General features: G+C 50.2%; 2 protein-coding genes across 3 annotated transcripts; one reads left to right on the top strand and one right to left on the bottom strand.

Moving 5' to 3' along the window:
- Positions 1–270: 270 nt before the first annotated feature.
- Positions 271–4001, top strand: LOC147983113 (Zinc finger (C3HC4-type RING finger) family protein). The gene is made up of 2 exons (XM_087542850.1): positions 271–937; positions 1778–4001. Exons 1-2 carry the CDS (start codon positions 560–562, stop codon positions 3683–3685), a joined length of 2286 nt encoding a protein of 761 aa, XP_087398976.1. The 5' UTR covers positions 271–559; the 3' UTR covers positions 3686–4001.
- Positions 4002–5990: 1989 nt separating this feature from the next.
- LOC125528299 (ELMO/CED-12 family protein) lies at positions 5991–11717 on the bottom strand. 2 transcript variants are annotated; one of them, XM_048692793.2, is made up of 11 exons: positions 11233–11717; positions 10405–10446; positions 10228–10315; positions 9366–9472; positions 8999–9067; positions 8763–8878; positions 7468–7522; positions 7221–7341; positions 6511–6558; positions 6326–6420; positions 5991–6222 (listed from the first exon to the last, which is right to left on the bottom strand). In XM_048692793.2, exons 1-11 carry the CDS (start codon positions 11263–11265, stop codon positions 6121–6123), a joined length of 876 nt encoding a protein of 291 aa, XP_048548750.1. In that variant the 5' UTR covers positions 11266–11717; the 3' UTR covers positions 5991–6120. The 2 variants fall into 2 exon arrangements, with proteins under 2 accessions (XP_048548750.1, XP_048548749.1); XM_048692792.2 differs by having other exon boundaries at positions 10405–10455; positions 11233–11716.
- Positions 11718–12436: the final 719 nt, after the last annotated feature.

Genomic DNA, 12436 nt, shown 5'->3' with positions numbered 1-12436 from the left:
GGTTAGGGTTTCACCCTTTTCTTTTCCTCCACGGAGCAAAAAATAATACTTACACTACACAAATGTAATAATGAAGCCGTGATTATAGTTACTACACAAAAGAGGAGGAAGGTGTTCAAAAGAGGAGTAACAAATTAGTACCAATAAAGAAAGCTGAGAGCAGAGCAGAGGTTTCCCGTAATAATTGGCCAACCCCTCCCACCCCCTATCACATGAGGAGCAGCACTAAATTACTCCATCATGGAAGCCGAAGTTCGCCCGTAGGCCAGCCGAGCCACCGTACCCGCCTCCCCCCTCCCCCTCCCCTCCCCCATTATAACTTCCCTCCAAAGTCCAATCCCACCACAATTCACACACGCCGGAGCAGCAGCGAGGTACAGCGCCCCATGTGACGGATTCATGGTGGTGGCAGGACGACCAAGCAGCAGCAGCAGAGCATCACACTTATCATATAAGTAGAGGCGCCGGCGCCATTCTTCCTCTCCCCGGAGACTCTGAGCCAGCCAGCGAGCTAGCTAGCGGCAGCAGGACGGAGGAGGAGGCGGCGGTGGAGAGAGAGATGGGCACGGGGTGGCGGAGGGCGCTGTGCACGTCGGTGAGCCGGGACGACAGCAGCGACGGCGGCGGCAGCGGCAGCGCCAAGCGCCGCCCGCCGCCCGCGCGCGGCGACGCGCCGGCGACACCGCGGAAGCTCGCCTTCTTCTCCGGCATGGGCGGCGGGGGCGGGGGGAGCAACCCGTCGACGCCCGCGCTGCGGTGCCGCACCAGGCCGACGGCGGAGCCGGAGAGCGTGGCGCCCGTGACGCCGCCGCAGCCGGCGTCGGCGCCGGTGTCGGCCAGGAAGCGGGTGCCGCTGCTGCAGGCCATCTCCGCGCCGTCCTCGCCCAGATCCCCCTCCAGATTCGCGCTCTTCAAGGCCTCCATCCTCCCCACCAAGGTAACAACCATCCAAAGCCCCCATTTTTCTCCCTAACTCCCCGTCTTCTTCCTCCTCTAGTCAAGTCCCGAGACGAGAGCTCCCGAATCGAATGCAGTATGGTTATCGTGTTGCTTGTCGCTTGCAATGGCGGGTGGCGCTCGGCGATCCCCATTCCCGTTTCACAGTGGAGCAGAGCATGGGGATCAATCATTGCTCTGTTTCGTCCTAATCCCCATTCATCTTGAGATTCGATTCGATTCGATTCTGCTCGTGATTATCCAATTATTATAACCGCAGCAGCTTTCCAATCCCCACTTCTCCCTTTTGTTTTTCCCTCCGTGCCACCTTTTCTCATCATTCCTCGAACGAGATCTCCTTTCGGCACACCCCCAATTCGGCTACGCTACAAACAAATCCGTGAACTCTCCAAGTTGTTGCTCGAGAACTATATGTTCCAATGGAAGCGGAAGAAAGAATCTCATCATTTGGAGGAAGATGAAGATGATGGATGCAATCAGCAATCGTGTGATGGGAGAAGAAGGACAAGGTAAAAGGCTGCTCTGCTCCTCCTTTGTGTGAAGTGAAAGAAAGAGTGCGAGGTCGAGCCTAGATGGGGAAAAGTTGCTTCGGATCGGATCAGATCAGCTTTACCGTGATTCTGATTTGAGCAGCCGTCCAATGATTTTCAATCCTAACTCAAATCCTACTGCAGCTACTGCCCAAAAAGAACGAACGCAAAATCTTTTCCTCATCCCGATGTTGCTTTAGCTCATGGTTTTCATGGAATGGTTTTTTTACTTGTTTATCTTCTTCTTCTTCCATGGAGTGGGTGGGTGATTGATCGGTCTTTGTCTGCAGGCACGGTGCGGCGTGTGCACCCGGGGCGTCAAGAACGGCGGCGGGGCGGCGGTGTTCACGGCGGAGTGCTCCCACTCCTTCCACTTCCCCTGCATCGCGGCCCACGCGCGCGCGGCGGCCTCCGGCGCGCTCGCCTGCCCGCTCTGCTCCGCGCCGTGGCGCCAGGCGCCGTTCCTCGCCTCGCTCCGCCTCCACCTCGACGTCGACGGCTCCCCGCACCGCAAGCGCAGGACCTCCGACGACTCCCGCAAGGCGCCGCCGGTGACGACCAAGGCCGCAGGCGTGCCCAAGGTGTACGACGACGACGAGCCGCTCCTGGCGCCCAAGTCCGCCGCCAACGGCAGCGGGTTCAACCCGATCCCGGAGGCCGACGAGGACGACGACGAGGGCGACGCGGCCGGCACGGAGGGCGAGTTCCGGGGCTTCTTCCCGCACCCGCCGCGGGCGCGGACCGGGCTGGCGGTGACCGTGGCGCCCGAGGCCGCGCTGGTGTCGTCCGGCCGGAGGCACGGCAAGTACGTGGTGGTGGTGAAGGTGAAGGCGCCGGGGCTGCGGTCGTCGGCGTCCCGGCGCGCGCCCATCGACCTGGTGACGGTGCTGGACGTGAGCCAGGGCATGATGGGGGAGAAGCTGCAGATGCTGAAGCGCGGGATGCGGCTGGTGATCGCGTCGCTCGGCCCCGCCGACCGCCTCTCCATCGTCGCCTTCTCCGGTGCCGCCAAGCGGCTGATGCCGCTGCGCCGGATGTCGCGGCAGGGGCAGCGGTCGGCGCGGCAGATCGTGGACCGCCTCGTGGTGTGCGCCGCCGCGCAGGGGCAGGAGCAGGCGCAGAGCGCCTGCGCCGGCGACGCGCTGCGCAAGGCCACCAAGGTCCTCGAGGACCGCCGTGACCGCAACCCCGTCGCCACCGTCATGCTCCTCTCCGACACGCAGCAGCAGCAGCAGGACGCGAGGAAGCACGGCGACCACCACCACTCCCTGCGCCGCCCGCAGGCGGCTCCGGCGGCGGCCACGCGGTTCACCCACGTGGAGATCCCCATCGCCGGGCCGGCCGACGACGCGCCGGCGCGGTCGCCGCTCGCGCCCAAGGAGGAGCACCTGGAGTCGAGCGCCCCCGCGGAGCACGCCTTCGCGAAATGCCTCGGTGGGCTCGTCAGCGTGGTCATGCAGGAGGTGCACCTGGAGCTCACCTTCCCGACGGGGGAGATCACGGCGGTGTACTCCTGCGGCGCCGGGCAGCAGGCCGTGGCCCTCGCGGGCGGCGCCGGCGGCAACGGCGGGTCGGCGCTGAGCGTGCGGCTCGGCGAGATGTACGCGGAGGAGGAGCGGGAGCTGCTGGTGGAGCTGCGGGCGCCGCTGGGCGCGCACCCGCACTCGCTCTCCGTCCGGTGCGCCTACCGCGACCCGGCGTCGCAGGAGACGGTGCGCGGCGCCGAGCAGCCACTGCTCCTGCCCCCGCTCCACGACGGCGGCGGGAACTCCTCCACCTCCTCACAGCAGCGGCTGCACGACCTGTTCGTGGCGACCCGCGCCGTGGCGGAGTCGCGGCGGCTGGCGGAGCTGAGCGACTTCTCGACGGCCACGCACCTGCTGTCGTCCGCGCGGCGGCTGGTGCTGCAGTCCCCGCCGACGCAGCAGCAGCAGGACCTGCTGGGCGGGCTGGACACGGAGCTGAGCGACATGCGGTGGCGGCGCAGCCAGCAGCAGCCACCGACGCCAACATCCCGGTCGGCAACGCCGTCGGGCACGCCGCGGGCGTCCTCGGGCGGAGGAGGAGGGGGAGGGGGCGAGCCGCTGACGCCGACGTCGGCGTGGCGCGCGGCGGAGCAGCTGGCGAAGGTGGCCATCATGCGCAAGTCCATGAACCGGGTGAGCGACCTCCACGGCTTCGAGAACGCGCGCTTCTGACGGCGACGATCGACGGAGCTCAGGGTTCTGCGACGACGAGGAAAGCTGTTTTTTTTTTTTTTTTTTGGTTTGGTTTTGTGAATCGGACGTGAAGAAGTTGAAGAAAAAGACCCTGCCGGAGTGCGGCGGTGGACGGACGGACGGCTAGAGGTGCTGCCGCCATTGTTGTTAAAAGAGTAGCCAAGTGAAATACTAGGATCCTCCATGATATTGCTTTTTTCCTTTCCTTTCCTTTCCTTCTTGTTAATTACTCCATGTTTTTTCCTTAGTAATTATAAGACTTGATTTATTCTTGATTTGAGCTTGTGGTTGATCAGTCAATGGCAATTGGCCCTTCTCCGTGTGTGTATGATTTTATCAATTCCTCTGCTCTCCTCCGAGTTTCTTCTCTGAGGAAGAAGAAGAAGCTCTGCCCCATTCTTTTGTAGCTGCATCCGTCAGAGATGACAACATTCATTGAATCAAAGTTGAGTACACCAAATGCACTATTGTCTGATGGTTGTTCATCATCCATCCATCAGCTCTGCTTTTCTTCTGCCATTACAGTCGCCCAATGTTCACCCTGCTGCACAGCACAGTGAAAATGACCTGGTGGGTGCCGATCACTGAACCTGAACTACCACACACACACACACACCATCTTGATCCTGGAGATCCCCTGACCCTGACCTGCACCAAAGTGCTGTGTGTGTGGTTGGGTGAGATGACAATCCAGGGAGGTGATGCTGACTTGGTGAGTGATCCATGCATGATGCATCTTGTGTGTGTGTGTGCTGTGTGTTTGCATTAGGGCATGATAGGATAGGGGTCAAAGATAGATGGATAGATATAGATAGGGGAATGTTTAGGAGCAGTGGAGTGATTGGCTGGAGCAAGGGATGTCCATTGCATACCACATACAGACACACACACACACACAGTTACAATTAAGGATTCACAGTGCGGCTCATCACATCAATTCATTGCAAAGATCATTCCTCCTCTTGCCATTCTTCCTCCTTTGTGCATGCCCTAACAACAGTTTCTTCCTGTTAGGCTTGTCCTGGATGGAGTGGACGGACTCTTGGTTCTGGTTACAGTGGCCACAGTGCCCGGCACAGTGGCGCCTCTGTTCTCTTCTCCTCTGGCAGGGCATGAGCACACTGTTGCAGGTACTGCGTGCTGCTGCTGCTGCCCAACGGATCCGATCCGCCGCTTGTCTGCACCCACACGACACACATCTCCCTGCTTTTTTCTTCACTCAAATGAAAAAATAATAATCAAACAAATACTACCTGTTTTTTACACTACACTAGTGTAAAAAACACTCTTATACTATGAGACGGAGGGAGTAGCTATTTTTGGACGCGGCGATTTGGCTCCCGATAAAAACAAACAGAATTCAGGCATGTGAGCAAGTTTGAAAAAACACACAGTTCAGAGCTCATTTTGTCTATTTTTTTTTGTCATGAGCTCCTCCGATGTTGAAACACCACCAAATTTTATGAACAGCTGAGAACATGCAATGCAATGTTTTGAATTCCAGTAATGGCTTGTCATTGTTCAGGTTTTCACCCGGTTTCTCTTCAATTAATTGAGCAATCCTTTTTTTTCCTCTCTTTCTTCTTCCTTTTGCACTACTCTTTATGCGGTGCCTTCCTCCTTCCAATCCAACGTAAAAAAAAGTTTTGCATCTATACATACATAAGCTCTCGATGATGGGGTCTCCCCCGATATGTGCAAATGCCTAAAATTTCTGCTGTACATTTGTTTTTTTTGGGCAAAATAATTCTTGCATTACTCGAAAGTTCAGTTTACATCTCGTTCAAAAATCTCGAGGACCTCTTTCGGACCAGAGCCTAGCCAAACCGAAGTTCGGCATTGCAACCTACCAAAATTAGCCATGTCCACTATACATGTTCCACTTTCTTATATTTTTAAAGGTATAATGGGCAGACGATTGATTGAATAAATCACAGCAAGTTTATTACAATGTATGGCCCGGATGAAATCCAGAGCTACAAACCAATCACCATCTACAGCATGCTCCGCAGACCACTACCAAGCGACCGCCTTCATCCGCTGAGGGAATCAAGAGGAAATCCCCACAAGAACTTTCCAAATTCTACCTTCTCTCACCCGCGTAACTTCAGGATCAAGAAAGAAAACAGAAAGCGAAATGCTTCGTGCCGCGTGGGTGCGACCAGATCATCGCCATAGGGTTTGTGCGGGATGCCCATGCGGGGTGCTCGGTATAAGGCACATTGTAAACGCAACACACAGCAGCTCCTCTTTAGAAACACATGGTTGAGAGAGACTGTGATGCTGAAAGAACGCACATTCAGGCTTTCATAGCAAAACTCTGCCTGTTTCATCATCGGTCGGTTACACAGGAGAGAAGGAACCCAACGTACAGTTTACAGGTTTATATTTCTTCTTCGTTTCTCAAGCCTACTTCATTTCAACAAGAGGTTGTAAGCTGGCAGGTCCTGGATCCGCAGGAGGTCCTCCAGAGACAGCTCCCTCTCCAGCTGCGCCTTCGTTGCTTCCAGCACATCCTGGTGGATCCATCCATTCATTCACCCGTTAGCTCATCGTCGTCGTTAGGTTACACAAACATGGCATGACATGCTGCTTAAGCGAAAGAGAGCGTGCTCTTACGTTGAACTGCATGTAGGAGGCGCGCATCGCTAGCCACTGAGCATCCATCATCTCGAAGGCTATGCAGTACAGGATGTCGAACACGTCCTCGTGCTCTAAAAGGATGTAGCGAGGCGTTAGTGTTTCTCAAAGAATAACAGAGCGGTTTGAAACCCGGAGATGAATCATGGCGGGTTCGAGCTCACCGGACAGCATTCTGACGAAGTTAATCCCCGGCAAAGTTTTCGGTCGAGCTGAGCAGCCAAAGTTTAGAAAAATAATAATTAATAATACATCAATGATAGAAGATTGCGGCATTGACCAATTCTATATGTTAGATGAACCAAGAAAAAACCAGTAGAGCTACTGCCAATTATGAAACCAACAATGATCCAGTAATTGCAGCCAACTACTCGCATTCAAACAGCACATGAACAATCAAGCAAAGCCTTTGTGCAAATCATAGAAATTTTAGAATTATTGGCCATCGGCTCAATGATTCTGGTGAGACCCACCGATGCTGTATGTATGTATACAGGTAATAATAGCAGGGCCACTCTAATCACAGCACAATAAGACTGTTGTTGGCCGTCAGTTAGCAGTTAGCGCCAGCTGTATGTGTGCTTATTGAAATGATTATGGTTAAATGGTCATAATCAAGTTAGAAGATTCCTCATATTTCAAAAATAAAATATCCCTAATGAGGTCCAGCACCAGATCATTCTGGGGTTCTATGCTGATCTAGTGGTTTGACTTGTGAGGATGCAGCACATGGTACATGTACCCTCACCACTAGATTTATTGGCTTCATCAGTACTGATACAGTGCATACAGGCCATATGTAATTATCAGGTTAGATTTCCATACATATATATGCATGTACATGGAAAGATCTTTAGTCGTGTAGAGTGTATACCTGAATTAAGCTCCAACAGTTGGATCAACATGTGTGAGATGTTAACGCCTGCTGTCGCAAAGGGGTATTCCCATGTGGCTCGCATTCCTTGTGTTTTCAGCAACAATTTCTGGAAAGAAGCCTGCATATGAACCAGGTAAGCGGCAACAGCATATAGTGTGTCAGTATGAAGAAGCCGAATGCCACTTTTCTCATCAGCACATAAATAGTTTAAAATATCGACTTCATTTTGCTTGAAATGGCATACCGGGTATCTTCTTGCGAAGAATAGAAGATTCTCAAGTGACACAAATCCACCGCCCCTGAAAATCAAAATCAGACCGTTTCTAAGCTCTTCGCATCCACATATGAACAGATAAGCTAGTGAGTGAGCTAAAGAACAGAGAAAACATACTTGTCAAATAGATAGGCAAACTAACCATACAGTTTGAGTGCAGGTTATGATGTACACCCTCTGTAAATACGGAGGGAGTACACTGTTTACGAATAAATACTTGCTCAACTCGATCCTTATTCAAGTTAAATTCAAACTTGGGCAATTCGTAATTTTTGGCTTCGTCTGATGGAGGTTAAGGATCTTCTTATGACTGCTGCCACTGCCAAAGGAGGCTGGTTAACTCGAGGAATGTTAGGTTTCCGGAAGATGATTGGCTGGGTTCTGACTGTACAATCTTACTTTTAGAAACAAGATTCCAGTCTCCAGGGAACAGATCTCTTTTCACTGAACTTCGTTGGGACGAACTTTTCAATTGTGGGTTCAGTTAGAGTCTTTTTGCAGCAACACTATACCAGTGGAGGTTAACCGCCAGTGGGAAGTTTTCAGTAGAAATAAGTTCTTCTGGAAAATTAATATTCTTCCAGGGCCAGTTTTTTTTCTTTTCCTTTGGCTGGTTTCTTGGAGACTATGACACACAGAGGTTGGATGGGTTCAAGGAAATATCTGTTCTGTAGCCACAAAGTGGATATCGACCATATTTTCTTCTCTTGTCCTCACACGTTTGGATTCGCGGTACCCATGAACGTCAATTATCTTCTGGGAGCATGGTTGCACTCGTTTGACCGGGACAAAAAGGCATCTGGTCTCGATTGGGTTAGCAGCTGTTTTGTGGACTATTCGAGGAGATTGGAACAATGCATGTTTTGGATGGGCTGATGCCCAATGAACCAACAGCCTTTTTTTGAGAGACTTTATCACTGGTTAAGCTTCTGGGTTTAGGTGTAGAAGTGGAGGACACACACAGTTGACTGTGTCTGGCCTCCAAACTACTTCAGCAGGTTAAGGTTGAGATCTTCAATTGATGACACAAATGGCAACCCACAGTGCAAAGACTTCAGGAATGAATGTTAAACATAGATGTAGTCTGCTCGCTAAGTTGTTTGAAACTTACTCCAGCCATACTGATGCAATTATTAACTATACTGGGGTGTTTACTTCTACGTACTGAACTTTGTAGTGTTGGTTTCCTATAATGGATATCAAAGGCCAACCCCCTTTTTTCTCAAAGTTAAAAAAAGAAATCATACAATTAGAACAAGAAGTACCTGAAATCAGTTGCAGGATTTGGGCCCTGCCACCCCATATCTTTCCACTGTTCGGAAACTAAGCTCGTGAGCTCTGTATCGGGAAAGGAAACTTTCCAAAGAGCCTTCAGGGATGTCTACAACCACAGTCCGAAACAAATACAGTGGAGATGCAATCATCAATTGGAAGTCGGTATGGTAGAAATGGGAAAATAACTAACCAACTGGGTGTAAGTTTTGTTTATTGCATTTCATACCAGATGATCTGGTCGGGTCTCGTCAAAAGGTATGTTTAGTCTGTCCTTTAATTTTTGCATCCTTTGTTCCTGAGTAGTTAAAAGAAGCTTGGTTCAGTTGCAAAAAAAAAAAAAAAGGGAAGGCATTTTGCAGACATGTAGGATCGCCGTCAATAGATCATATCAGAAAAGAAGAGATCATCCAAATCCTTGTAAAGTTAACTAGCCAGATACTGTATTTGTTACTTTTTTTTTTCGAAACGGAATTTGTTACTTTAGATGACAACCAACAGTTCTACTACAGAAAAATTAAATCGTGATTTTTTGGGGGAGAATATGGTTGAAAGATAGTATGTGTTTTCGCTTGCGAATCCTAATACAACTTTACCTGAAGAGGGGTCATTTCAAAGTTCCTCTCGGCATGGACTTGACGCTTTTTACCTGAGCCAGTGAAAAGCCCTCCAAACCATGTCCTATTTCCGACCATAGCATTAACTGCAGTCAGGTTATCAGAAAACAGTAAGTCATTAGCAATGAAACGTCTCTCTCAGAGAAGCATAACACATATGCTAGGTTTATTGAATGCACAACTGACAACAAGGAAAACCTACAGAAAAAATATGAATGAAAAATTCCCAAATAAGTTTGATCAAATTGACAAGGCATTCAGGGAGCATGAATTAGGATTTTGCTCCCCATCAATGCCTATGATGTTCACAATGCCAATGAGTTCCATTAAAAAATTGATGCTAACGAGTCCAAATAAAAGAAATAGGGAAAACAATGGCATCCATGTCATGTCAAATATGTAGAATTCTAAGTTGCAACATGGATGTGTCTAATATTCTGGAATCAGATAGAGTTTCTGACCGTTTGTACAGAAGACAAAAATAATTCTGTCATTTTTAGCGGTGTCATAGTATGCAACAAAACATCAACAAGGATACTACCTTCTTGAGGTTTCTGGCCTAGAACACGTGTAAAAGAGGCAACCTATGATGTGCAACTACCTTGTGGTGGAATCATATAACTAATTTCCGGTTTGCTCACCAGATTGACATAAGATATTCCCAAAATATTCTACGTGTACTTCAGTATACAATAATGTGTTGCCGATTTAAAGTTAAAATTAGTTGTACATTTAAGAAGCCAAATTGTAGAAATATCTGACAAGCAAAATGTAGAAATATGTAGCAAGCAAGAACAAATATATAAATATTGGTGAGAAGGCTCTTGAGAGAATTAATCACCCTTGGCAGCAGTTGCCATATTTGGCTTCGGAGTGGATGCATTTTTCGCAGGTTGCCCCCCAAAAGGTTCAGATGGAGAAGTTTCCTTCTACAAGATGTACAGTTATAAAGAGTTAAAGCTAGGCAAACAGCTAACAAGGACACTGCCCGGTGTACATGTAAATAATTCATACATACTTTGATCATTATTTTGTTTTCTGCTAGCAGGGCCTTCGCTTGCTGTATTCCCTTCAAAAAGAGGGAAAAAAAAGAGATAAGTTAATAATCACATCACACGGAGCTTATTTTTTTGGGTAGTTGTAAACATTTTACATTCAAAAGTAAAATCAAAGCACAAAAGAAAACTCCAATGGATAAATTATAATGCACGGGCTTCTAGCTTAGTACTCGGAGAGAGGATGTTCACCCCCACCCACCCATGATCAACATAGTGTGCCATATTTATCGCAACTACACGGATGCCTGCACATTCCGGTGCTAGAAGAATGTGCTGGTGCTACACGAGGCTCTCACGACGTGTACATGTATGTGTGATACACCATAAAAATGCAGGACTTTGATGCTGACTTGGTGCCTGAACTAGAGGTCGACTGTGCACTTATTGGGGCAAAGAGCCGTGCAAATTCCAAAGATATACTTACATCCGCAAACACAATTTTAAGTATATTTCAGTTTTGGATTGCGACTCGACAATTCTGACTGGACGTTCCATGAAAAGTGTCAGCAAAATGCAATCCAGGGCAACATGATTTCTCCCGTTTATCAGAAACACAACCGGTAACATTGTGCAAAAAGAGTAAATTTCTTGTACCAGGAACTAACATAAGCAGAGATGGATGAACATATATACAACAGCATCGTGAAATTCTACCAAGAGAAAAACAGACCGGCTCTGCACATATGGGACATGATGCATTCAGAGATCTCGAATGTTAGTTGCACTACTAATCTTGAGAAAAAAAACTGTAGAAGTGTGGGAAGGGGAGATGACGACGACGGTGCTACCTGCTGGGATTGGAGCTGGAATGGAATGCCCATCAAAGAAGAGGGAGCTATGGCGCTGGCTCCTCCGGCCCCCTCTCGCCCGCCGCCGCCCCTCCCCGTCGTCCTCCTCGCCCGACCCTCCCCGACGCGCGCGCTAGGAGAAGGCAGTCAGCGGTGTCTGGACGCCCGCGCATCAGCGGGGGGAATCGCCGCCTCTTGCGCGCGGCGCCCTCCCGCCGCCGGCCAAAGAATCACTCTTTTCCGACCGCTTGTCCTTGCCCTTGCCGCGGGACAAGGGAGACGGATTGAGGGAGGTTGGGAGGGAGGGAGGGAGGGAGGAAGAGGAGGACGGAGGAATTGGAAATAGGGTTTCCAATCCGGCCGCCTCCTCCTTCCTTCCTTTGGTTCGGTTTAGATTGGAGCTTCCAGCGGGGAGAGAGGGACGGGCTGGTGATGGTATTTGTGCCCGCAAATCCTGGCCCTGCCTCCTTCGCCTCTCTGGACGGATGGCGTTTTGGGAATAGCCGCCGCCGATCTCGCCCCACCATCCGTTCCCTCCCCTCCCCTCCCTCCGTTCGTGCTCGCCTCGTTGCGTTGGTTGCGGTGGAGTGGAGGAGTGGAGGAGGCGACGTGGGGAGGAAGAAGCTGACGTCATCGCCGATGATGTGTGCTTGGGCTAGGCCTCTTGGTAATGCAATGGGAGCTGGGGCTTTTGGGCTGCGTTACATTATCTAGCCCATCATTAATCTCGACAGTCCACAAGAGGCCCAACATTACAACCGTACGCACACCCTTATTTTTTGTTCTAAAAACCCCCCTTATTTTATAGGCAAACCAAAAGCTTCATAATTTTTGGTGAATGCGGTGTCTTCAGTCCACGAGGATATTTTGGTGAACTTGTTTGCAAACGTGGGGCAGGAGCGACACGTTTGATCCTTCAAGTATGGAACAATGTGGGAAATGCACGATGGTCTACACAATCTTATTGCTTCTTCTTGGAACTGCAAACAAGAGAGCCTCTCAGTTAGTGGTATTAATGGAAAACTTTTGTCACCGGCATCTTTGCCATCGGCGTGGGACAGAGACACGTTTGTTCATGTCAGAAACGAGACTCGTAAATTCAAAAAAGATTTTGAAATTTTGAGGAATATTCTGGGAAGAGTAGTTCTGACTTGGGAAGAAGCAACAATAAGTGATCGATTGGCTTAATTGTTCCACAAGGAGG

Source organism: Triticum urartu, chromosome 2A (genome assembly GCF_056163025.1).
Source record: "Triticum urartu cultivar PI428250 chromosome 2A, HENAU_Tu73, whole genome shotgun sequence".
NCBI lineage: Eukaryota > Viridiplantae > Streptophyta > Magnoliopsida > Poales > Poaceae > Triticum > Triticum urartu.
Note: the sequence above shows the minus strand (reverse complement) of the source record. Positions and strands in the feature narration are given on the sequence as shown.